Here is a 24,785-nt window from a genome sequence, read left to right as displayed (position 1 = left end):
TCATAGGCATGTAGATTTGGATGCTCTTGTGGGAGTTCCCCTGTTTATAAATGCATTCAAAGGACTGTAATACTTGTGAATGTTTTCCTGTAAGATCAAGGATGTTCAACTATTTCTGAACAAAGGTTTATGAGTGGTGTTTGAATGGCATGCCAATGGCTGAATTGCAGAAAGCATTAGTTTCAAACAAAACCTAAATTTTATTTTATTTTATTTATATTGATTGAAATTAAATATTGTTGATATAATTATTATCCAGCCATGTCTATAATAATTTACCCCTTCTTTGCTGTTAATTATAACTTGAAAGCATTTTTGTAAATCTTGGGGAGTTGCATGTAGCTTTAGGGAGATTCTGGAGCATCCAGTTGCATACTGTCATGTTCACTGTTTCAATGTGCATTGTACATCGTAACGTTTCACATGCCATGGCGCTGACGCGCGTTTCTGTTTGGAAGGGAGCTGCTGTGAGACCTCGTACCAAGCTCTGTATCTGTGTTCATTACAATGGAATGTGTTTGGGTTATCTTCTCTGCTCAAGGACTTTTCCCACAGACCATCAGAAACCGTTAGGAGCACCTGGGATTGTGAATTTGGGAAGATTCTACAGGGGGAGGGATTTCATCTGCACCGAGGGTTTTTAGTTTGCATTTGGCGCGCTTTCATCATTCTCAGCTTTCTCTCTGATCCTGCATTTGTTGTTGTTTATTCGTTTAGTCGCTTCCGACTCTTCGTGACTTCATGGACCAGCCCACGCCAGAGCTTCCTGTCGGTCGTCAACATCCCCAGCTCCCCCAGGGACGAGTCCGTCACCTCTAGAATATCATCCATCCATCTTGCCCTTGGTCGGCCCCTCTTCCTTTTGCCTTCCACTCTCCCTAGCATCAGCATCTTCTCCAGGGTGTCCTGTCTTCTCATTATGTGGCCAAAGTATTTCAGTTTTGCCTTTAATATCATTCCCTCAAGTGAGCAGTCTGGCTTGATTTCCTGGAGGATGGACTGGTTTGATCTTCTTGCAGTCCAAGGCACTCTCAGAATTTTCCTCCAACACCACAGTTCAAAAGCATCGATCTTCCTTCGCTCAGCCTTCCTTATGGTCCAGCTCTCGCAGCCATATGTTACTACAGGGAACACCATTGCTTTAACTATGCGGGCCTTTGTTGTCAGTGTGATGTCTCTGCTCTTAACTATTTTATCGAGATTTGTCATTGCTCTTCTCCCAAGGATTAAGCGTCTTCTGATTTCCTGACTGCAGTCAGCATCTGCAGTAATCTTTGCACCTAGGAATACAAAGTCTTTCACTGCTTCTACATTTTCTCCCTCTATTTGCCAGTTATCAATCAAGCTGGTTGCCATAATCTTGGTTTTTTTGAGGTTTAGCTGCAAGCCAGCTTTTGCACTTTCTTCTTTCACCTTCATCATAAGGCTCCTCAGTTCCTCTTCACTTTCAGCCATCAAAGTGGTGTCATCTGCATATCTGAGATTGTTAAGGTTACTTCCAGCAATTTTAACTCCAGCCTTGGATTCCTCAAGACCAGCTTGTTGCATGATGTGTTCTGCATACAAGTTGAATAGGTAGGGTGAGAGTATACAGCCCTGCCGTACTCCTTTCCCAATCTTAAACCAGTCCGTTGTTCCGTGGTCTGTTCTTACTGTTGCTACTTGGTCGTTATACAGATTTTTCAGGAGGCATACAAGATGACTTGGTATCCCCATACCACTAAGAACTTGCCACAATTTGTTATGGTCCACACAGTCAAAGGCTTTAGAATAGTCAATAAAACAGAAATAGATGTTTTTCTGAAACTCCCTGGCTTTTTCCATTATCCAGCGGATATTGGCAATTTGGTCCCTAGTTCCTCTGCCTTTTCTAAACCCAGCTTGTACATCTGGCAATTCTCGCTCCATGAACTGCTGAAGTCTACCTTGCAGGATCTTGAGCATTACCTTACTGGCATGTGAAATGAGTGCCACTGTTCGATAGTTTGAACATTCTTTAGTGTTTCCCTTTTTTGGTATGGGGATATAAGTTGATTTTTTCCAATCTGATGGCCATTCTTGTGTTTTCCAAATTTGCTGGCATATAGCATGCATTACCTTGACAGCATCATCTTGCAAGATTTTGAACAGTTCAGCTGGGATGCCGTCTTCTCCTGCTGCCTTGTTATTAGCAATGCTTCTTAAGGCCCACTCAACCTCACTCTTCAGGATGTCTGGCTCTAGCTCACTGACCACACCGTCAAAGCTATCCCCGATATTGTTATCCTTCCTATACAGGTCTTCTGTATATTCTTGCCACCTTTTCTTGATCTCTTCTTCTTCTGTTAGGTCCTTGCCATCTTTGTTTTTGATCATACCCATTTTTGCCTGGAATTTACCTCCAATGTTTCTAATTTTCTGGAAGAGGTCTCTTGTCCTTCCTATTCTATTGTCTTCTTCCACTTCCGCGCATTGCTTGTTTAAAAATAATTCCTTATCTCTTCTGGCTAACCTCTGGAATTTTGCATTTAATTGGGCATATCTCCCCCTATCGCTGTTGCCTTTTGCTTTCCTTCTTTCTTGGGCTACTTCTAGTGTCTCAGCAGACAGCCATTTTGCCTTCTTGGTTTTCTCTTTCTTTGGGATGTATTTTGTTGCCGCCTCCTGAACAATGCTGCCAACTTCTGTCCAGAGTTCTTCCGGGACCCTATCTACTAAGTCCAGTCCCTTAAATCTATTCTTCACCTCCACTGCATATTCCTGAGGAATATTCGTGAGCTCATATCTAGCTGATCTGTGGGTCTTCCCTAATCTCTTTAGTCTGATCCTAAATTGTGCAAGAAGAAGTTCATGGTCTGAACTACAGTCAGCTCCAGGCCTAGTTTTTACCGACTGTACAGATGTCCGCCACCTTTGGCTGCAAAGGATGTAATCAATCTGATTTCGGTGTTGTCCATCTGGTGAAGTCCATGTGTAAAGCCGTCTCTTAGGTTGTTGGAAGAGAGTGTTTGTTATGCAGAGTGAATTGTCTTGGCAAAATTCTATCAGCCTATGTCCTGCTTCGTTTTGTTCTCCCAGGCCATACTTACCTGTAATTCGAGGTGTCATTTGACTGCCCACCTTAGCATTCCAGTCTCCTGTGATGAAAATAACATCTCTTTTAGGCGTGTTGTCCAGTAGGTGCTGCAGATCCTCATAGAACTGCTCTACTTCAGCTTCTTCAGCATTTGTGGTTGGGGCGTATATTTGGATCACTGTGATGTTAGATGGCTTGCCCTGAATTCGAATTGAGATCATTCTGTCGTTTTTGGGGTTGTATCCAAGCACTGCTTTAGCCACTTTACTATTAATTATGAAGGCTACTCCATTTCTTCTGTGGTCCTCTTGTCCACAGTAGTAGATCTGGTGGTCATTTGATGTGAAGTGGCCCATTCCAGTCCATTTCAGTTCACTGACGCCCAGAATGTCTATCTTTAATCTTGACATCTCACCAATAACTACATCCAATTTGCCCTGGCTCATAGATCTTACATTCCAGGTTCCGATGGTGTGTTGATCCTTAGAACATCGGATTCGCCGTTCACCACCAGCACCGTCGGCCGCTAACCGTCCTTTCGGCTTTGAGCTAGCTGCGTCATCACGACTGGGGCTAGTTGAGCTCATCCTCTGTTCCTCCCCAGTAGCATTTTGACCATCTTCCGACCTGGGGTTCTCATCTTCCGATGGTATACCGACATATCTCTGGTTGTACTGATCCATTTAGTTTTCACGGCAAGAATACTGGGGTGGGTTGCCATTACCTTCCCCAGGGATCGCATTTAGTCTGACCTCTCTGTCATGACCTTCCCGTCTTGGGTGGCCCTTCACGGTTTAGCTCATGGCATCATTGAGGTGCTCAAGCTCCAGCACCACGACAAGGTAACGATCCTTTGCGGAGCTGATCCTGCATACTATTCTTTAATAAATCAGATATCTTTGAAGTCCTGCTCATGGGTCTGATAGTGTTTTAGAATAGGCAACCATTACACATACTTCTGGGCCCGATGTTTCTAACTTTATACTGCATTTCCTGAGCATTTGTGGGAGTGGGATGAGTTTATAGTTATTTTGTTCCAAAAGACACTACCTGAATTACTTTTGTAAACAGATATGAATATGCAAAAAATATCCCCTTGAGTACTCTTGCCAGACAATGCTGAGCCCCAGGTGTATTCATGAACAACTAAAGAATCATATTCCAACTGTCCATCTGCATTCTGAGTCAGAAGTTGGGTACTTACCATGTCAACCTCTGAGATACTGTCCAGGCTTTCAACCTGTACATCAACTCCAACAGGAATTGCAGGGCCTGGAGAAACAGAAGCGTATGTATGTCAACCATTAGGATAGATATTCAAAAAGAGAGAGAGCAGTGCCTGTAGTGGAAATTTTTTTATTTATAGAATTTTTAAGGCCTCCCACTCACACTTTAGGACTCTGGGTGGAGAACATCATTAAAAAACCAAAAACAATAACATCAAAAATATATACAAAATGAATGTATACAGCAAATCACAGTACGCACAGTCCTCAGTTAATGACCAGTTGTTCAGCAACTGTTCGAGTTATGATGGAGTTGAATGAGTGGTACTTATGACCAGTTCTTGAAGTTACGGCTGTCCCAGCATACCTGGGGTCACATGATCACAATCTGGACACTTGGCAACCAGCTCACACAGTGACTGCAGTGTCCCGCAGTCCTGTGATTGCCATTTGCGACCTTCCCTGCTGGCTTCCCACAAGCAAAGTCAATGGGGAAGCTGGCAAGGAAGGTTGCAAGATGTTCTTGTAAGTTGCTTGCACTCCCTCAGCTTTTTTTCTCAAGGAACCCAGCTATGGAGTTCGAGATCCTGGGGATTGTGGCAGAATGCTGGAAAGCATTTGGCCTGAGAGATCAGAAAAATCACACACCAGGCATTTCTATAAAAATAAATGTATTTACAGAAAGCACAAAAACATATTTTACAAGCTGTGCATTCACACGCATGCTCAGAGAGGACAGGAGGAGGCTGTGTAGAAAGAAGGAAACTGAAACTAAAACAAGTCCAGGCAAGGTTCCTCCCCCAGGCAATGCAGCTTTTAACACCCAAATTGAGGACAATTAAGTTCAACCTCTTCACCCTGCCAATACTTAAGGAAGTACTCAATTACCATGGTAACCTTAATGACTTTACAGCCAAAAGCAGAAAATAAAACAAATACCAACAGGGATCTCATACTCCATAGTGCATGCACGCCCACAGCACAATTTAATATCATCAGCATACAGGTAGTCCTTGACTTTCAGTGGCAATTAGGACCGGAATTTCAGTTGATAAATGACACGGTTGTAAAGCATGACATTCATGACCATGTCACTTAGCAATGGCAGTTCCAGTGGTCCCAGTAGCCATTGTTAAGCGAGGACCTCACGTGACTGCAACTTCCAACTTAAACTCCCTTCCAACTTAACCTCCCTTCCCTTAAACGTTGCCATCTTATGAGATCTAGGAAGCAAGACTTTTCTGTGGCAGCCCCTGCCCTATGGAACACCCTTCCCCCTGAAGTTCAGCAGGTCCCCACCCTCCTAGCCTTCCAAAAAGCACTTAAGACCTGGCTTTCCCCCCAAGCACTGGGATAGGGTGAGGTGGACGAGAGTTTTTGTGATGGATTGCTTGTTAAAGTTTATTATGGTGCCAGGTTTTTACTATTTGTGGTTTTAATAGATATTTGTATATATTAATTGTACAATGATGCTGTTTTAACTGTTGGTTGGGAGCCACCTAAAGTTCAGTATAAGGTGGGCGGCTATATAAATGTTTTAAATAAATAAACTTCCTGCCAGCTTCCCCATTGATTTTGCTTGTGGAAAGCGACAGGGAATGTTGGAAATCACAATCACATGACCTTGGCTAGCTGTGATGTCGTAATTGTCAGCTGGGTGCCAAGCGCCCAGATCATGATCATGCGACTACAGGGACACTGCAATGGCCAGAACTTTGAGGATGGGTCATAACTCCCCCTCATTCAGCGCTGTCGTAACTTTGAATGGTTACTGAATCAATGGACGTAATCTGAGGACTACCTGTACTAGTCATATTTAGCCCCATGCTGGGAGATGGCCTCATCCAGTGGCTTCAAGTAGATGTTAAACATTTTCCCCACAATCCCTGCCACCCCACACCCATATTAATAGGACCCTGTTTTTGCAGCTTAATAACAGGCAGAAATTCAATCAGTAAATTTCTTAGTACCAGGATGCAGTGAGAGAAAAACCCAATACAAATTTCTGTCTGTCCTAGAACTATTGGCAATAGTTGTACCCTTCAAATTATAATTTAAACTTATATGAAGGGCACCAGGTTGGAAATGGGTGCATTAAAGTTCCAATCATCTCTTCCAAAAAAATGCCCAAGGTCTGAAAAATTACAGTACATCAGGAAAAAAGCCATTCCCTGTTTTAAGCAAACACTTACTGTACCTTTCACAGTATGCAGTGACTCTTCCCATTCGTTTTTTGTGCAAAATCAATGCAATGTCTTTTCAAGAAGCAGTGGAGGAAAAAATGTAATATCAGGAGAACCTCCTCTACCATACCTCCAAAGCCTGGCCGCATGCTGAAGTCATGGTCATCTATTTGGAGAAGTTGTTCTGACTTTACCAGGGGTGATTTGGTGATATCGGGACTTCGTTTCAGTATAGGGCTACATGGCAGGGATACAACAAATGCATATCTGTAAAACATTCTTCCTTCGTTTGGGGGTTGGGCCCCCAGGAATCAGAACATATCAAAGGGGTAGAAATAAGTTTTTCATATTTACTCTATACGAATGAACAATATCCATAAATATTCAAGAATGAGGATTTTCTTTGGTTTCTATGATAGAGTCCCTGAATTCACTTGGAAGGCTGGGAGCATCAGATGATTCTTGAATATGTGGGACCCACATGTGGGGAAATGATAAAACACATTTCAAATCTTACAGTCCCAACTATTGTTTAAAACAGAGCAAGCAGCAGAGGTGGGCAGCAGATAGGAATCTGCTGATAAAGGCAACTCAAAGGCAAGAAGGTGCTTTGAAGTGTGCAGGGCGTGAATGCAGCCCTGCCTGCAACTCCTTAAACCAGCTGATTTTTTTGTTTGTTTGTTTTAAACATGTTGCTGCTGCAAAGGAAAAGAGGCACCTGCTTTCAGGAGATGTGGACAATAGGAACTATGTGAGCATCCTGTATGTACTGAAGAATCATTTTGCCTTCAAAACTGAAGGGCTGCACAGTCCTAGAACTGGGACTGCACAATGAGAAATGTTTTGGGTATGCCATCCTCACAATCTGTTCTCCATCCCTCCCCACCCCAAAATATACAAACACACACATATTCTTTCCCTCCCATTTCTCAGGCCTCCCCCTTATTAGGAACAGCACATATGGAGATTTTAAAAAAACAAAGGTATAATGATGAATTTGGGAACCTTCTTGGCTGCAGGCTCCAGAGCAGCCCAGCAGCACCACTAAACCCCCAGGTGATATTCAAGACATGTGCAAATTCCTAGGTGTTCAACAACAACAACAACAACAACAACTAAAAGTCTCTTTAGGATTGCTAGAATGAAGGATGTTAGTGGGGAATCAAGCTCAGAACTCTTAAAAACCCATTCTTGATCTGTGGCTGCTCCCTAATTCTGTTACATGCCAATCTGCTCAGAAGGCTTATTTTGGTTTAGTGCTTCAGGTTCTAATAAAATAGATCCCAAACTCAGGAAGTGCTCTTTTTCCTAGCATGTCCACCTAATGTACCTTTATACCAAACAATAGCAGTGGAGGGAGAGGAACAGACAGCATTACAGTGACACTTGTAAGAATTTCTAAGGTAATTTTGCAGCAGCTTGATTAAGGAGAAGCATTGAAGAATTATGCATCAGATAAAAACTGGCTGCAGTCGAAAAATAAATTCATGATTTATGAACTCAACAGAGCTGGAAGTATAGCAGCCAAGTACTACAAAAGCTAAGTGTCCATGTACTCAGAAGATAACATTTGCAGGCCTTGAAATTGCTCAACAATAGTGCTACCTGAAGAACAGACTGAGCAGATACTCTGGTCACAATCATATCTGAAATGGAGAATGCTATTTAAACCATAGTAATTACAACACCAACCATCACCATTACCATTTAGCGGCTGTACCTTTGAAACACTATATGCACATATTGTTCAAATCTCTGTCCTTTTTTTGCTTGCTCTATCTTGGCAATGCAGGGCTACAACTGGGGGGGCGGGGCAAGTAGGGCATGTGCCCCGGGTGTCACGCTGGGGGGGCACCAAAACGAGCACTGGAGGGGGGGGTGCCAAAATGGGAACGGAATCCATGTTTGCCCCGGGTGACACGGACTCTAGTTTCGGGCCTGTGGCAATGCACAAGTATACTCCATATAGCCACAGGCTAGACACTCAAATGAAGAAAGTGGTATTTCCTTCTGTTGGAAACCTGTCCCCACACTCTTGCAAAATATCCTTTCTCAGTGTGACTGTAGAGGAAGAGCAAGGTTGGATTCTAGATTGATGCAGCCAAATTCTGCTAAATGTGTGGGTGATTAAAGATGAGGCCTAGCAGAGGTGATCCCATCCCTTGCTGCTCCGAACCCAGTAATCCATAATTTCTTTTACTTTCTAAGCAGGGCTGAAATGTGAAGCAATCAAGCAAAGTACATACATGTGCAAACTAATCCTAAAAAAAAAGCACCTGTGACTGCCAAGGAATTCCTAAATTGCAACTCCCAGCTGCTGTAGTCTCCATGGGAAGAGTTGTTGGAAGCTGTAATTCAAAATAGCTGAAGGGCCACTGTTCCCCAACCTGAAAAATATCTAAATAGGGAGTCTTTGTAGGCTAAAGTTGCTTTGCTACATCTAAATACCCTCAATCAAAAAGGAAGGAAGGGAGGGAGGGAGGCCTCCCAGAACATAGTTGGTATTGTGTTACATATTCTTTGTAAGGGATACCAACTGACTGTCAGTGTTTGCACCTGGATAACTGTTCCAGCATGGCCTGAAATGAGGTATGAGCCCATCCACTGAGCTTTATTCATTTATTAGAACTTGTCTCTCTCTCTTCTCTCTGATATAATATTCATATTCTAGGCCACTATATGTCTGAATGCCACATGACAAAAGAACAAACAAGAATTTCCTTGCACAGTTTTAGAATCCTGGCCTGGAAGGTCCCCAATATGTTAGCTATCCATCTCCTGAATTGGCACAGCTGTGAAATCAATCCATATTCTTAATTTTCATTCTAGTAAGAAAAATAGAAGATCCCATGAAGGGATCCATTCTCAAGCAAGATATCTACCAGACCAAGGATCTGTGTCCCTCCAGATGTTCTGCTTCAACTCACATCAATTGTTAACATCTTAACAAACATCTGGTAGATATCTTGCTTGAGAATGGCAGACCAGGTCTTTGAGGAAGAATGAAATCGAGTTCTCCCATCAGATGCAGCAGGCACATAACTTAGCAAATTTTGAAATTTAGTAAAATAATACATGTAGTATTAAAAGCCAACTCAATCCCTCCAATCAAACTGTCAAATCCAGAATTTAAAGTAGCAGAACCATACCCCGAGTTTCTCTTTTAGGTATGGGGTTAAGGAGGGAAAGAAGCTATAAGAATTTCAAATTTCAGTTTATCACTTTAATTTTAGTTGCGTACCTGCCTTGCTTGTGTGATTCTCCATGTGTTTCTCTTCTCTGTCTTTGCGGCTGGCTATAAAATCAGAAAGAACAACACAATTTTCAGAAAGCTGAATGTGTGCCTTAAACTTAATTGCCATGTCAAGTCAAGAGAAAAAAACAAATTTATGAAACAACCCCTGTGTAATCCAAGCCTATAGCAGGAAGAGAATTGGCGATACCAAGTGTGTACAACGTACTAAGCCAGTGGTTTTTAACTGGGTGTAATTCCCCCCAAGGTGGTAATTTGGGTATATGTTGGGGGTAATGGAGCAATTTGTAATAGCTATTCTGTGAGTCAAGGATCCAGTTTGGGACTGCCACTGCTGAGATTCTTGTGTAAAACAACACTCTGGATTCTTTTTTTTTTTGTGGGGGTAATGGCATTATTCAAGACCAGGGAAAGGGATAATTGGGTCAGTTTAAGAACCATTGTACTAAACCATAAATCACAACTTGCAAAACCTATGCCAACAGCATGACATTGCCAAACAAAACACAATCTGCTCACTCTGGTGAACTCTAGAAAGACCTTTGTAGTTCATTACAGTATTGTTCCTCCTATCATGTGGACCTGAAAGCCAAAGCCAGGGTGGCCTTGATCTTGATCTAGATCTAGATCTTGATCTTCTTGTTGCTGCTCACTGATGATCCATCAAGTGGAAAGCATACATATTTTTAGACAGTAAAGGATGTAAATTCAGAGGTGAACACCTGAAGTTTCCCCACATGTTCAGTGTGTGTCTTGCAGTGTAATAATAATGCTATTTTGCATAACTGCTTACCCCCATCTCCCCCACAACAAAGGTCATGTTTTAAGTTTCATTACAGTATGACAAGTAACTTGGTTAGAAGTTTTGCAGGCCACTTTGAGAGAAAAAGCTAACATTGACACTGAGTTCTTGAGGGCATATTGTTCAGTTGTTTCCTTGCAGCAACACCTGCCCTACTGACCTTTTTTAAAAAAAAAAAAATCTTTTTCACTTGTGACATCAACTCCCATACTGTACTTTGAACCCTCTTTGTTTTCCATTTATGGTTCACTATTAATCTGGATTAGATGGCTCAGATGGTACAGCAAGTATTCTACCCTGGGGCCTCTCTTGCTGGTGGAAAATGGAGGTGACAGCCGATTTCTCACAGCCACCTCTTGCATCCTCCAAATATCTCTGTTGGGGAATTGAGAGAGCCTTTTGATCACAGAAGGTGCCAGCTGCAGAGAGGAGAGGAATTGGTGAAAACTGGATCCCCTCTTCTCATATTCCTCTTCTGGTTCATGGAAGGGGAGATATGAATCCTAATCTTCCCCGACACTGGACTACACATCCCACCATCCATTATGAAGTCAGCAATATTTGGTCTATCAAATCAATCCACTGCATTTGTTTTAATACAGCAAATCATATTTTATTTTAGTGCCAGCCCTATGCATTTTTCTTCCATGTTTGTTTGGAGGTGGCCTCCTACACATCCCCAAGGGTTAAGGGTCTGAAAAAAAAAAATCTGCATCCTCCATGCCATAACAAGGACAATCTCAAGAGGGAAGGAATCAAAAGATACAGGATGCCAAGGATGTTTGGGGGAGGAAGAAAAGAACAAGACAGTCAGTAAGAAGGAAAAAAATATAGATATTCCTTCTTTCATTGATTATTGAGATGATTGAGATTATTGAGCTCACTGTATGAAAACCCAGGGGCTTAGACAATAGTAGTTTAGTAGATATGACAGCTGGATGTGAAGGGGAGGATGAAAACAGATAATAAACTGAGAGAGATAAAAATAGATGAAATCTGGGTCACAGTAGGAGTCCCATGGCAGCCGAGGAAAGAAGTGTATTTGCTTTGTTGCAGCAGGAAACTGTTTTTTCTCTCCCACCCCACCCCTCAGCATCCCATCCCAACCCTCCTCTACCTCTCCCTTTGGTGAGCTTTGCCACCCTGCACATTGGAAACAGACAAACAAACAAACTTTGGTATTCTTTAACTCCTCCTTTTAGCAGTTCATGTCAAACTCTTAATGCACTTTTATAAAAGGCTCACTTGTAGTTTCCCCATAACAAGAGCATCCAATCAAAAGTCAGCTCTGATTCTGATTGGGAATTTGAAAAGCTCTGCTAGAAAACTAAGGCTAAAAATTCCATTGGGTATATTAACTGTCTGAACCTGCTTATACAGGGTATACTTTTTTAGATATTTTAGAAGGCAAGCTGAAGATAAAACTTAAGTTATATAATTTATGATTGCCTTTGAGACAATAATCTTCGCTTAATAAAGGTAAAATATGAAGGTACCTTTGAACTGAGTTCAACTCCTGGTCGACTGCATTGATAACATGCATGCAGTTCTCTCGGCAACAAAATAAAAATGTTTTGCCACTGCTTTCTTGTGGGATTTTTCCCCAGGTTCCTAATGTAGCCTATCATCCAGAAATACCCTAGTGGTCTCCCTTCCAGGAACTAATCAGGCTGACCCTACTTAACTTCAGAGCTCACACAAGGTCAGTGAGGTGTTGCTCTGAGATCTTGACTTAATAATGAACCTATAATGAACTATAGTTTCCAGTTTCATCCAATCTGGAAAACATGGTTCACAGCTTTACTGGGGGAAAGATATTCAACCAATCTTAAACCATGGTTTAATATCATGGTTTGCACTAAAGCTAGCTTCTAGTTTTGACTGGAAAAGACAAACTATGACTAAGTAAAAGCTTTCAGTTTGGTTGCTCCTATCAAGGGAGGATACAGGAGTTGCATGCTTGGAAAAAAGCTTATTCATATCGATGATGATGATGATGATGATGATGATGATGATGATGATGATGAAATTTATACCCTGCCTTACTGATATAAAATCTCATTAAATCTCAATATGAAACTGGTCTTAAGAACAAAAGATAAGCTATTCAGTGCCAGTAAACATGAGTTCCAATAAAGTCCAATTACATGTGAATCCTATATTTGAAATCTGTACTATGCAGGTCAAAGGAACGTTCTGCACCAGTAAGAAAGCAAGGTTATAAATAAGGAAGATCCCACTGGTTAGCTGGAAAAGGTAAGGCAACCTTTTCCCCTGCATATTCCAAACTGAGTTCATCACCCCCTTTCCCTTTACTCCCTTTTAATTTGCCCCCCCCAACTTCATAAACAGTGCTAAGGGGCAAACAGCCATTCGGGCACCCTGTGCAGAATGACTGTACAGAGGAAAACTCCAGAGCCATAGCAGAAGGATCCACTCCTGGCTTAAATGTATTTTTGTCAATGACTGAAATGAGCACATGGGCACATTTCTGGGCACATGCACAGAAATCCAAGTCTTGGGAAGGAAGCAGTCTCAGAGTGATTCTGAACAGATATTGACCTGTGGAGGCTTAGGAACTCAGAAGATTAGGGACCTTGAAATATAGAAGATCTCTGCTTCCTGAATTCAGAGACCATTTATACATTAGCAATGTATATCATCACCCAACCATCACCGTGTCAGTATAAAACCTCTCTGTATTAATGATTTATAGCATCACTGATTGGGTGACACTATAAATCACATATGTGGAAATAGGCTGAGTGCAAAACAATGCAGTCTGTTCGAGAATATTGTGTTTCCATGGACTGGGCCAATTCTGGGGGTGGTTTGTCCCTTCCTAGAAGTTAATCTTCTGGAGCTGAAGGTGGTTGGCGGTGTTCTGGCCCTGATTCTCAGCCAGCAGCACCTTTGGCATTTGTGCGCCACTGGGAGCTTCGTCTTTGCAGGGTAGGCAGTTTTAAATAGAAACAAGTGTTTATTTACAATGATGAAACAATGCTGATAAATTAAGGCCAGAAGAATTCCTGCAAAATGAGATGTTAAAACTATATGTTTAAACTGGAATATTCACAGAACCTGAACTAAAAATTGAAGATGTATCTGGAAGAAACATATGGGTTACACAAGTCACTACACAATAAAATCCACCCGAGGAGAATGACCTCATTGGCCAACATGGAGCAATTTTAGTCTGTAAGAGGACCTGGTCCCCTGAAAACCTTCTTAGGTGATCTACATCTTGGTTAACATGGAACAGCATTAGCTAATAGGTAGACTGGCCTGCTTGAAAACCCCATTGGCCTGAGGTGAACACAGTGCTCTCAGGCACAGAGTGATGGACACAGGCAGGCATTCACCTTTGCTCCTTCACATGCCTATAGCCTGCTTCAGCCTGCTGCTCTACAGCTTACAGCTACAGTACATACACCACAATCCCCTTAAATTGGCCTTGCTATTTCCATGAGCATTTTCATGAATGGCTTAAAAATTAAGTGATAAAGATCCTAAATGACTTATTATGCCAGCTGCAGAATTCTTTACACTCCTCTTCTTTTTAATTTTGCTTTTTAGGACATGATTTGGCAGGCAATACTCTTCAGATGGCATATCCCAACCTGGCATCTTCCAGATGTGCCAGATGACACTTCCCAGAATTCCCAGCCAGTACCTGGGTTTTTTTAGTATAATACACCTGGAGGGCCCCAAGTTGGCAGAGGCAGTTTAGGACAGTTTCCCAAGTCAGGAGATGGAGGGTATTTTTCACAACAAATTCCACTTCATAAAGGAATGTTTCTTCAAATCAGGAGAAGAGACCCTCTGCTGATTCCTGTTTTTTACTGATTCAGACAAGCAAGAAAAACAGGAACTTCAGCAAACTCCCTTGGTGCTATTTTACATGGCAAGTAAACAGCTCAGAGTCATCGCTATACGAGATGGGCGGTGAAGAAATATGATAAATAAATAAAGTAGCCTGTTCCTGGTTCCCTTAAACTAGAATTCTTTAGGAAAGCTCTTGTGGATGTAAAAATGCTGGGAGGACAGGAAGGGAAATGGGGGCTACCTTTCTGGAAACTTCTTTAAGTTAATTTATCTAAGGATTCAAGCAATTAATGCTAATACCTTCCCTAGACTGAACTTGTTTGCACTAAGAAAACCTTGATCTTCCTAAATCATTTGGAAGAAGAACGCTATACTGGGAAATTCACAGTAAATGCTTTTTAATTAGTTAAAATAATTTCCCAGTATAATGGGTATCTTACAGCACACACAGATGATACAAATTCAGTATATTCCACTGAGTTCAGTAGAGTTTATCTTGTAATAAATACCTTATTTACTATATTTCTTAGGTTATAGTTTTTGTTAAAAGTGGCAACATTATGAACGAATCTATAGAAGCACATATTCTTCTCATTTCCTGATAAGAGATCAGGTAACTGACACAGGACATTTGACATATTGCACGCGTGCAAGATGGAAACCCTTGGTCTTTACTAAGAACTTCCAACAACAGCATTTTACTTATAAAAAACTCAAGGAAATTATATGTCCTTTGTAGCAGAAGAAATGTATCTGGATCAGGAATCTAGAAGCAATTTTAAGTCTTTTTAAATCCAAATTATGTAATAATTTTAGTATATTCTATGGTAATGAAAATGTTAAATAATTGTATGGAACCTATGCACAGAAAATAAAATGTATGAGATATATAGAAGAAACTTATCATGGATAGTTGACACAAGAGACATCTTCATTTGGTGCAAGTGTGAATGGATTTAAAAATATATCCAAAATATTAAACTGAAAGAAAAGATGGTGGGTTACTTACCCATTTAATCTAATTTTTCCAACTGCATCAAATTAAATCGTTGATTGGTTGATATCAAATAATGCCTCCTGATTTCCTTCCCCAAAATGTACATGTCAAATTAAACTGATTTATATTTACTTAGTGTGTTGATTATAAACTCATCACATCAAAAAGGGTTAAGCAAGGCTTACTTTTAGTACAAATGAGAGATGGCTATTCAGAAGTCTTATATCTGGGCTGTTATATTCTCTTGAAAACTGCATCACTTTTCATCTCTGGGTTTTCACTCACCTGCCCTTTTTATAGACTTCATGGATTTCTTTTTCATTAGCTTTGCATTCTCCAAATAAAACCCATCCACAGAACAGCAAGAAGATGCTTGACTGCATTTTATAAATCATCAACACGATAGCAGTTGCTCTGGCATCCAGAATTATTCCCCAAAAGAAACAAAAGAAAAACCAAAAAGCAAAAAGCAAAATGGAGATCCTTTTTATCTTTTTAGAAGGTGATCCGTCTGTTCGTTATTAGGAGGATGTTTACTTCTACATGGGGAAAAAAAGGGCATCCCACAACATTTAATCTGGACAGTGGAGAAAACAATTTCCACTAAACCTATAAATCCTCCTACGTCAGATGGCAGGGATTTTCAAGCCATGTAGAATTCCTGAATCTGCAGATAAGAATTCTTCTGCTTGAAAAGGGTTATGATAAAAATTGGTTTAAAGGGAAGCATTTAACGTATTTTAGGAAATGGCTTTTAGAAGTGTCCCCCAGGAGAGTCAGGATTGTACAAAAGGATTTGGCAGAGCCCTTTAACCAGCAAGAAATGGCAACAAGGGCACCTGTTGAGATGCCTTTAAATACCAGTACTAATTTTAACAAACAGTCATTCTGAGATCTATCCTAGGCCAATGCCTCATCCTTGTACCTTGGCTCTAGGCAGTGAGAAATGTTTTGATCCCCGGCTCTTTTTCTGGTAGCACTTGATACTTGTTTCCGAGGATCCTGTTATTAGTTTTATTGCTGTCTTGATGTCAAAGCTGCTTAGAGGCCTGCAGAGGGGTTAGGAAACATCCTACGAAGGCAGTAAAGATGTATGAAGGCTGAATGTCATCCCCTTTCCAGAGTGGGACACTAGTAAGCCATTATAGTAGCTTAGTGTTCTCAATTCTGCAAAGTAGTTCAGTGGAAAATGCATCCAGAAAATAAGAATAAATAATGGTTTGAAGGCTTTCAATAGCAGTAGTTATCACAGCAGTAATAATGCCAACATTTGCCAATTTATGAAATGACTATGGATGCGAATGAGGAATTGAAATAACTTGGCATTTGGATTCAAGTTTGGGAAGGGGTTGTGTAAGATGCTTTCAGTGGGCCCCATCCCTGAGTGGGCCCCCTTCTTTTTCATCTCTGCTCTTTTGAGCTCAATTAGGGAAAGGGTCAAGTTTCTTCTCAGTACTGACATGCTTATACAGAGATGATTAGTCTGTGACTTAAAAGAAGGAAAACAGCATGGCCAGTGAGGTTTGCTATTTGTCAATAGGCTCTCACTGGGAATGGACCTTTGGCATTTGCCCAGTGATATCAAACCCTGAGGACAGCCCTGAAATAGCTGTTGCTAGAATTATAAAACAATTATAATTGGCTTAACATTCCCTTCTTAAAGAACTCATCCACCTTTCATTAGCATTCACAATACTTCAACCACTTTGGTTTCTGAAATCCAAATCACTTGGCAGGTGGAGCCTTTCTTTTGCTTCTTTTACATTCCCCATCTCTTTCATCTTGCTATCAGTGGTATTAATCTTGACGTGATTCCACACAAGTCCTCACACACCAAATCCCCTTTTCCAAATCCAACTTTCCTCATTCTTAAGTCATTCCCTCATTCCACTCCCATAAGTTGCCAGCTACCCCTTTTAGAAACTGGGAGGCCTGATGCTTTTGCTGTAGCAAGCTGTCTTACGACCCACTAGTGTATGATTGCACAATGTCACAATAGGTCATTGCCCCAGCAATACAGCCAGTGGGAAAGTTGCTGAGAGTTGCAATTCGGGAACATCTGGAAAGCCCAAACTTCCCTCTGATGGGAGATCTATTTTATACTGTCCTCTATTACCTCTTGCTCTCTGGGAGGCCATTTGGGCCCTCTTGAACTCCAGGGTCATGGACTTCTGGCCTGTTGTTGAGCTCCCACTGCTACCTCAAGTGGGTGAAAGTATCTGTGGATGGTGAGTGTGTCTGAATGTGTGACCAGCATGTCTCTCTGGGAAAACAGAATGCTGCTGGGATGCTGCCCCACCCACTCTGTTTCTATAGGGTCCACATGGTGATACCATGCTGCTCATTATCAGCCTGTAGAGACCCTGTGTGTTTGCCTGGATCAGCATTGCTTTTGTGCTGACAAAGATCCCATTCAAATTCTCCCAAACAACCCACTGGTTTCCCTTTGATAAGCTGAGTGTCGCATCACCAGCACTATCCAATAAAATGTATGATAAGAAATACAGCTCTGCTAAGATATGCTTGGGCTAACAATGGATCCCAGCTTGAAAAGTTCCACTACTATTGAACTAGATTGGATTGTATAATTACACTTCTGCTACATTTCTGATTTGTAAGATCTTTCTACAATTATCACATTTATTTACTCACTTCTTACACAGTATCCATATCACATCATTAAACTCTTCTGTGTTTCTACTCCTTGTGCTCTTTTGTCTCTTTTCAAATCTCATAAACTCAAATTTTCTGAGAAAACACATGCACGCATGCACACACACACACACACACACACACACAGCCACTCAATGTTCACAGGTGCATTCCTTCAGTGTTCTTTATGTTTCAAGAAGATGGTTTCCCACATGCACAGAGACATCTGGGGCCTCTCTTTTCCAATTCCCTGTTTAGCCTGTTTTTCCTCATCACCAATCTAGCCCTAGGTAGAAATGTTTTTATTTGCACAAATACACCTATGTATTTTTTAAAATGATATGTGACATTTATCTGAAATGAAAATGGGCCAGTTATGACTGAAAACTGAGGAAGTGGCTAATGATAGAAATCAAAACACCTATACCAATATCCTAAGAAGTAACACTCCTGGCAAATTGCTGGTGCAAACATGGCTTCCATCATCAGCAGGAGAGAAGGCCCTGGTCACTCCTTGGGTCCAAGGGAAAAGTACTCCAGTGTCCTCAGTCTCCCTGCCTGGCCCAATGTGGATGCTTCAAGGGATTAAAAGAAAAGAGAAGGAAGACTTCTCATTCTCCTCATTGCCCACACGTCTGGCTAAAATAAAGACCCAGAATGTCCATGACCTTGGCATCCTTAAGCCAGAGATAAAATAAGATAGAGGCAGGATATACTGTAGCTCGTATGCATCTAAGTCTGTGTAAATCCCTAAATGGATGTAATGCTGTCTAAAGAAAAGGGCACAGCCAAGATGCAGGCAACTCCACACTGGCCACCTGCCAAAGTGAGCTAATGCCACTGGATGATGCTCAAATCTATTTTGTGTAAAGGAATGACCGCCAGATTGAGAGGCTAGGTTTAATTCACATCATTTCTCTCACCTAAGTCTCTTATTCAGACCATTTCATTTGTGATCTTTTTAATTAAGCAGGAAAAGCAACAGAAAGACACATGTCTGCACCCTCTCAAATGCTCTTCACTTTCCCCTCTTCTGCACCTCCATCATTTTTCCTCTTCATAAATCCAAAGTAATCCTAGACTTTCCCCTTGTCTTGCTCTCATTTCATCATCCGCTGTAAGAACCTCATAGGTAGATGTGATTATTACACTGAACATCTATGGTACATTTAAATAAATGCTTCCAATGAGCAAGTGTATTCTTATTAATAGCATTAAATGAAAGTTTCTGTGGTGTTGTATGTACAGCCTAAGTCAGGGATGTCTGCAGGGTATGGTTAAAAAAAGAAATTAAGATGGCAGCCATGATGATGTCACCAAAGTCCCACCTGGTTTTATCTGAGTCACTTCTGTGACATATTTTGAAAAAATGGGTAGAGGTTTGATTGTACTGATGGAGTTTTTAAAGGTTAATAAAAGAACTCCAAGCAGCAAACAGCAATCTTGCAGGGTAGAAGCATGAACCAAAAAAGGAACTTGCACATTAAGCTTAATTGCATTCAGAAATAAATTCAGTCTTCACACTGTAGTTAGATGAAGAAAAGTAGAGATAGCTTACTTTTATTCAGTAGATCTGGATACAGGTAGGTTCATAGTAGAAAGCATTTAATCATCACAGGTTCTTGGGAGCAGAGGATGGTTGGGGGAGGGCTGCATTCCTGCAGCAGCTCCTGCTTGCATGTCTGCCCACAAGGTAATGGAGACTGTTAATCCCCAAGCCCAAGGAGGAGGAGGAAGTGGAAATCAGGTGACCCATGTGACATCTCACAAGCACGATAGAGATGTGATTTGCTAGAGCGACCCCCTTATGCTTATGAGACAATGCTGAGTTGATCCCTGATAATTTCAACCTACCACTGTGGCTGCCTTCTTGATGTTTTTGACCATACCTTGTGGGCACCCCAGGCCTAACTACTGTCAAGCCTGAGCTTTTGGAAGGATTTCTGAATGAGCATATTATTCCTTAAACATATTTTCCTTTAGCTCATGGTTCCTAGCATAATCGCCTGTAGTCAATTCAGTTCTTGGATTGAAACACTAGAGCCCCCAACCTTGCTATGAAGCTTCTGGGCTGTTTGTTCACCCTAAACTTTAGAGAGTTAATTGATCAAAGGCTGAAAGTACCCTGGGATACTTCAAGTTTTTAAGACACCTAGCCATAATAAAGAATAAAAATACAAATGCAAAGTATATAAAGCCAGATGAAATATAATTTGAAATTTTAATTAAAAAAAGAAACAGCAAGAGCCTAAATTTGAGGCTCTCTTTAAGCTGGGGACTCAGGCCAAAGGGCCATCCTCTGATTGGCTTTGGAAACTGATTGATTGATTGATTGATTACGTGCCATCAAGGTGGTGTTATTTATTTATTTATTTATTCGTCCATTCATTCATTCATTCAGTTTCTATGGCTGCCCATATCAAACAAGTGACTCTGGGTGGCGGTTAACTCTTAGCTGCCATATAACTACATTTTGCCCAGGATGATCTGTTCCCGATCAGGTCCTTCAGATGCACCCCTTGCCGTTGTAATCGAGTCTGACTACCTCACTGCTAGTCATCCTCTTCCTCCACCTTTCCCAGCATTGGAGCCTTCTTCAGAGAGCTAGGACTTCACCTAATGTATCCATGTATGATCATTTCAGCCTGCTCATTTGTGCCTCAAGTGAGAGCTCTAGGGATAGCCAAGTTGGTGCCATGAAATGTTTGCTGTGCAGTGAAAAGGCCTGTCACTGAATGTTGACATCTATGGCCGTTTCAATGAGAAACGTAAAAAGGGTTGCTAATCATAATGTGGTGTGCTTGTTTCTGTCTTAGCTTGATATGTGATCCTATCATTATGACTCAGTGTTATGTGCCAACAAATCTTTATGGTTCAATAAATTGGGGGTTTTAAATCCTGGTTTAGTATTATGTTAACCCAGTGGATTTCGTTGACATTGTATGGTCACATGGTCATTCCAGGAAGAATCAGAGAAAAGAAGACCCTGGTGTACAAGTTGCTTGGTTCTATTGTAAGCAAGACCTATTTGCTTTTATAAGTTAAAAAAAGCATCAGAGAGATCCCCTGGTCACCTTGTTCCCTGTTCACTGCCATCCAGTCTGTGAAATGCTAGGAACTTCCTGTCAACGCAGGCAGTAAAACAAAATGGATTATTTAGAATCTACACATCTTGAGTTGTTGTGTAATTACCCACCCAGAAATGTGTCATTGGAAACCATTGGAGGGTTCAGATGCCTCATAGACTCTGACATGTTCCTGCCCTCAGAGCAGATCTGGTGCATTCTTTTAATCTCCTCTGATGCTTTGTGATCAGAAGCAGTTACTAGCTGAACCGTGCAATATAGTTAAAATAGGACTAAGACATCTTGACTGCAAAAATCTGGATGAAACACTAGATGGCAGGAAAGAGAGACAGAAAACATTCTTTGCTGCCATCTTTTAGTAGCCCAGATCTGATAGCCATTGCTAGACCATGGCTTTTAAACCACAGTGGCTGGGTACGCCCAACATGCTAAGCCACAACTGCCAGTGCTTGGCCCTTGTCAAAGAGGTGGGAGAAATCACCTTTAAACAATTCAGTGGCTGAAAAAATCTCTGAATCTTCAAGTGGAATCACCTTTTTTAAGGCTAAATAAATGAACTGCAGAAGTCTGAAGAACCTTTTAGGGGCCACCTTGAGTCTTGCTGGAAGATAGGAAATGCATTTCTGCTGGGAGTAACAAAAAAAGGCTGTTTAAAGACTGAAAGGAAAAAAAATGTGTGTGAATTTGTTTCCCCCTTGTGGAATAACGTAACATTGCAGGTTTCATCCTCCAATTACTCTTAAATTTTTCGTGTCCGTGGGCAAAACAAGAGGGCACTGTTGAAGTGCTATCTTGCAGTCCTTGAGCCTATAGAAAAGTATGCCAGCCCAAATGGGGTTACCCTTATTGCTGATCCCTCTTCTGCCACAGGAATGGGATTGTTGAGTGGTTGTCCTTGAAATTTTAAAGGGGGATGAGTTCAAGAAAACAGTTGGTGCATTCCCTGGGTTTGTTTCCTTTCTCACCGAATATCTCAGGTCAGCAGAAAAAAACATCCACCAATGTTCTCCCTAATGTGTTTTGAGGCAGGGAGATTAAATGAGTGCTTAGAATGGCTTGTTAACCTGAGTGTCAAGTTGCCAAACTAAAAGGCCTGTGATCTGTCAGTCAGGGTATTTCTGGACATACTGTAGGTCTAGCACTATTCCAAAAGGGCATTAAACCCATGTTCAAAAATAGCCCAGTTGACAAGTCACAGGCATGGAGAAAAGGGAAAATACTACTTTCAGACTGGAATAGCTAAGAATGATTTTAACTGCCTTAGGAGTGGCTTGGAGATAAGCCTAAGGCAACATCTTCAAGACATGGCATTAGAACCAGACCAACAAAACCAGTTACCATCAGGGCATGGCTGGGCTGGGGATAAGAGATGATAGAATCTTGAAGTGGAACAGGAAAAGCACACAGTGAATAACAACTTGTTATAGACAATCTGTGTTGTAGACTATGTTGGTGCGCCAAGATAACCCATGGTTAACCGAAATATGGTTTATTGAATTAGGTGAATTAAATCCGTTGCCTGGGTTTGCATGACACACTGACCCACAAACTAGTCAGCCCTGTTATAGCATAGTTCAGCCATTAGATAGAATCCAGACAAGAGAAATGGTCACAGAGAGATGACCAACTCCATTGATCAATTTGCTGCAGCCCAGCTTTATGCAACTTGCATGTTAAACAGTAGCTTGTTGACTAAGCTCCATTGACTGGGTTTGTACAACCTAAGCCAGTATTTCTTAAACTTCTTTTTCTCGGCATCCCTTCCCACTTCTAAAAATTATGGATGACCCCAAAAGAGCTTTTGTTTGTATAGTTTATATTTATCAATATTTATTGTATTAAAAATTAAAATGGATGCATTCGCTGCTGCTACTGCTTCTCAACAATTGTTTGATGGGATTTTAATACGGTATTGTTTTTTAAGATAGGCTGGCAAATAATTTTGATTTCACGGATGCCTGAGGGGGTCCTGGGGGACCTCCAGGGGTCCTAGGACCACACTTTGAGAATCACTGACCTAAGCCATTCATCATCATTTACAGATCATAATCACTGGGTTTATGCAACATGGGAAGTTGAAACAAACCACGTGATGACTTAGCATGATGTATGAACCTAGTCAGTTATTCAGTTTTTCCCTAACCTTGCTAAGATTGCCCTACAGTGACACGGAGTCCTACATAATTTCCACTTACTTACTTACTTACTTACTTACCTTACTATTTAACAGATTTATTTGTTAGATTTATATCCCACCTTTTGTTCAGGAGCTCAAGGTGGCGTACAGACTTCCTCCTTGGATTTGTCCCTGCAGTAACAATCCTGAGAGTAGGTTAGGGTATGAGAGACTCTTCAGTTATCCAGGGGGCTTTTGTGGTGAGGATGGACCAGAACCAGACCTTCCCAGTGCCAGTCCAACACTTTTCCCACTACACCACCCTGGCTCTCTTCTTAGAACGGCAGAGTTAGTGGTGCCTTAGAACTGGCACCAGCCTCTATTCAGATCTGCTTAAGAATAGTGACAGCAGCTTGGATGAGTTTGTTCAATGCTGGCATCTGTGCCCAAGGAAATCTGCTGCTTTCATAGTTTAGAACAGCCTTTCTCAACATTTTTGTACACCACTATTCCCCAGTCATATTAAAGGTTTTTTTCAAATAGCCATTGATAGTGTTCTGTCCCTTCCCAAGCATTTGTCCCCGTTTTGCAGTGCACTTGTATCTGTTTCTGTGTTAACCTTCATATCAGGTCTTCCTGAGAATATGCTATCAGAAGAAAGGCCATTGGGCTTTCCAGCAATGGACTACCTAGTTCAGCATTCACTCCAGAAAACTGCTCTTCCATGCAAATTGGGTGCATCTGTTTTTGCTTGGCTGGACCTTTACTAGTCTTTTACTGATTATTAAGAATCCCATAATCCTAACCTAGAGCTGTATATCCAACCACAGGTTAATTCTTCCTCCATCCCTTATATACCTCTGCAATCCCAATTGGCCCTGGAACAGCAACAAGCTTTTGGGGAAGATTTGGAGAAGTTTAAAAGATAGAAGGGTAGAAAAGTGTATCAATAGAACAAATGGGTGATGTAATGGTTGCCTATTCTAAAACACTATCAGACTCATGAGCAGGAATTCAAAGATATCTGATTTATTAAGGAATAGTGTGCAGGATCACAAAGAAAGCTGAGAATGATGAAAGCACGCCGAATTCAAACTAAAAACCCTTGGTGCAAATGAAATCCTTCCCCCCATAGAATCTTCCCAAGCTCACAATCCCAGGTGCTCCTAACGGCTTCTGATGGTCTGCGGGAAAAGTCCTTGAACAGAGAACATAACCCAAACACATTCCATTGTAATGAACACAGATACAGAGCTTGGTACAAGGTTTCACAGCAGCTCCCTCCCAAACAGAAACGCGCGTCAGCGCCATGGCATGTGAAACGTTATGATGTATAAACTACATTGAAACAGTGAACATGACAGGTGAGATGTGTGGGATCTGGCCCTGACTACCCAAATTCAAGGGAAGAGTGAAGAACAATGCCCACTTTCAAACCTTAGCATTGCTATGCACCTTTGGGTAGTATTAATGGGAAATAGTTCTAGTTGCAATTAGTTTGGAAAGTCCAGGATGATGGAATCTATGATCTGATTTTATATAATGTAGTTGAACTTCTGTATTTGTTCTGTTCCTGATCCAGAGCTAACC

General features: G+C 41.3%; 1 protein-coding gene across 3 annotated transcripts in view; it reads right to left on the bottom strand.

Moving 5' to 3' along the window:
- The window catches only part of LOC134503398 (gamma-aminobutyric acid receptor subunit rho-1), a 28,275-nt gene extending 12,515 nt beyond the window's left edge, over positions 1 to 15,760 (bottom strand). For 2 of the 3 annotated variants that reach the window (XM_063312200.1, XM_063312206.1), the window contains exons 1-3: positions 15,627 to 15,760; positions 6,595 to 6,701; positions 4,260 to 4,327 (exon numbers count right to left, since the gene is read on the bottom strand). In XM_063312200.1, the coding sequence (XP_063168270.1) occupies positions 4,260 to 4,327; positions 6,595 to 6,701; positions 15,627 to 15,736 (285 nt within the window). In that variant the 5' untranslated portion in view covers positions 15,737 to 15,760. Of the gene's footprint in view, positions 1 to 4,259; positions 4,328 to 6,594; positions 6,702 to 9,705; positions 9,760 to 15,626 lie in introns of those variants that run through there. The other variant, XM_063312212.1, reaches the window with a different exon arrangement.
- Between the last annotated feature and the right edge of the window lie 9,025 nt (positions 15,761 to 24,785).

Source organism: Candoia aspera, chromosome 1, assembly GCF_035149785.1.
Source record: "Candoia aspera isolate rCanAsp1 chromosome 1, rCanAsp1.hap2, whole genome shotgun sequence".
Lineage (NCBI taxonomy): Eukaryota > Metazoa > Chordata > Lepidosauria > Squamata > Boidae > Candoia > Candoia aspera.
The sequence above is the reverse complement of the archived record's forward strand: the minus strand, read 5'-3'. Positions and strand labels throughout refer to the sequence as shown.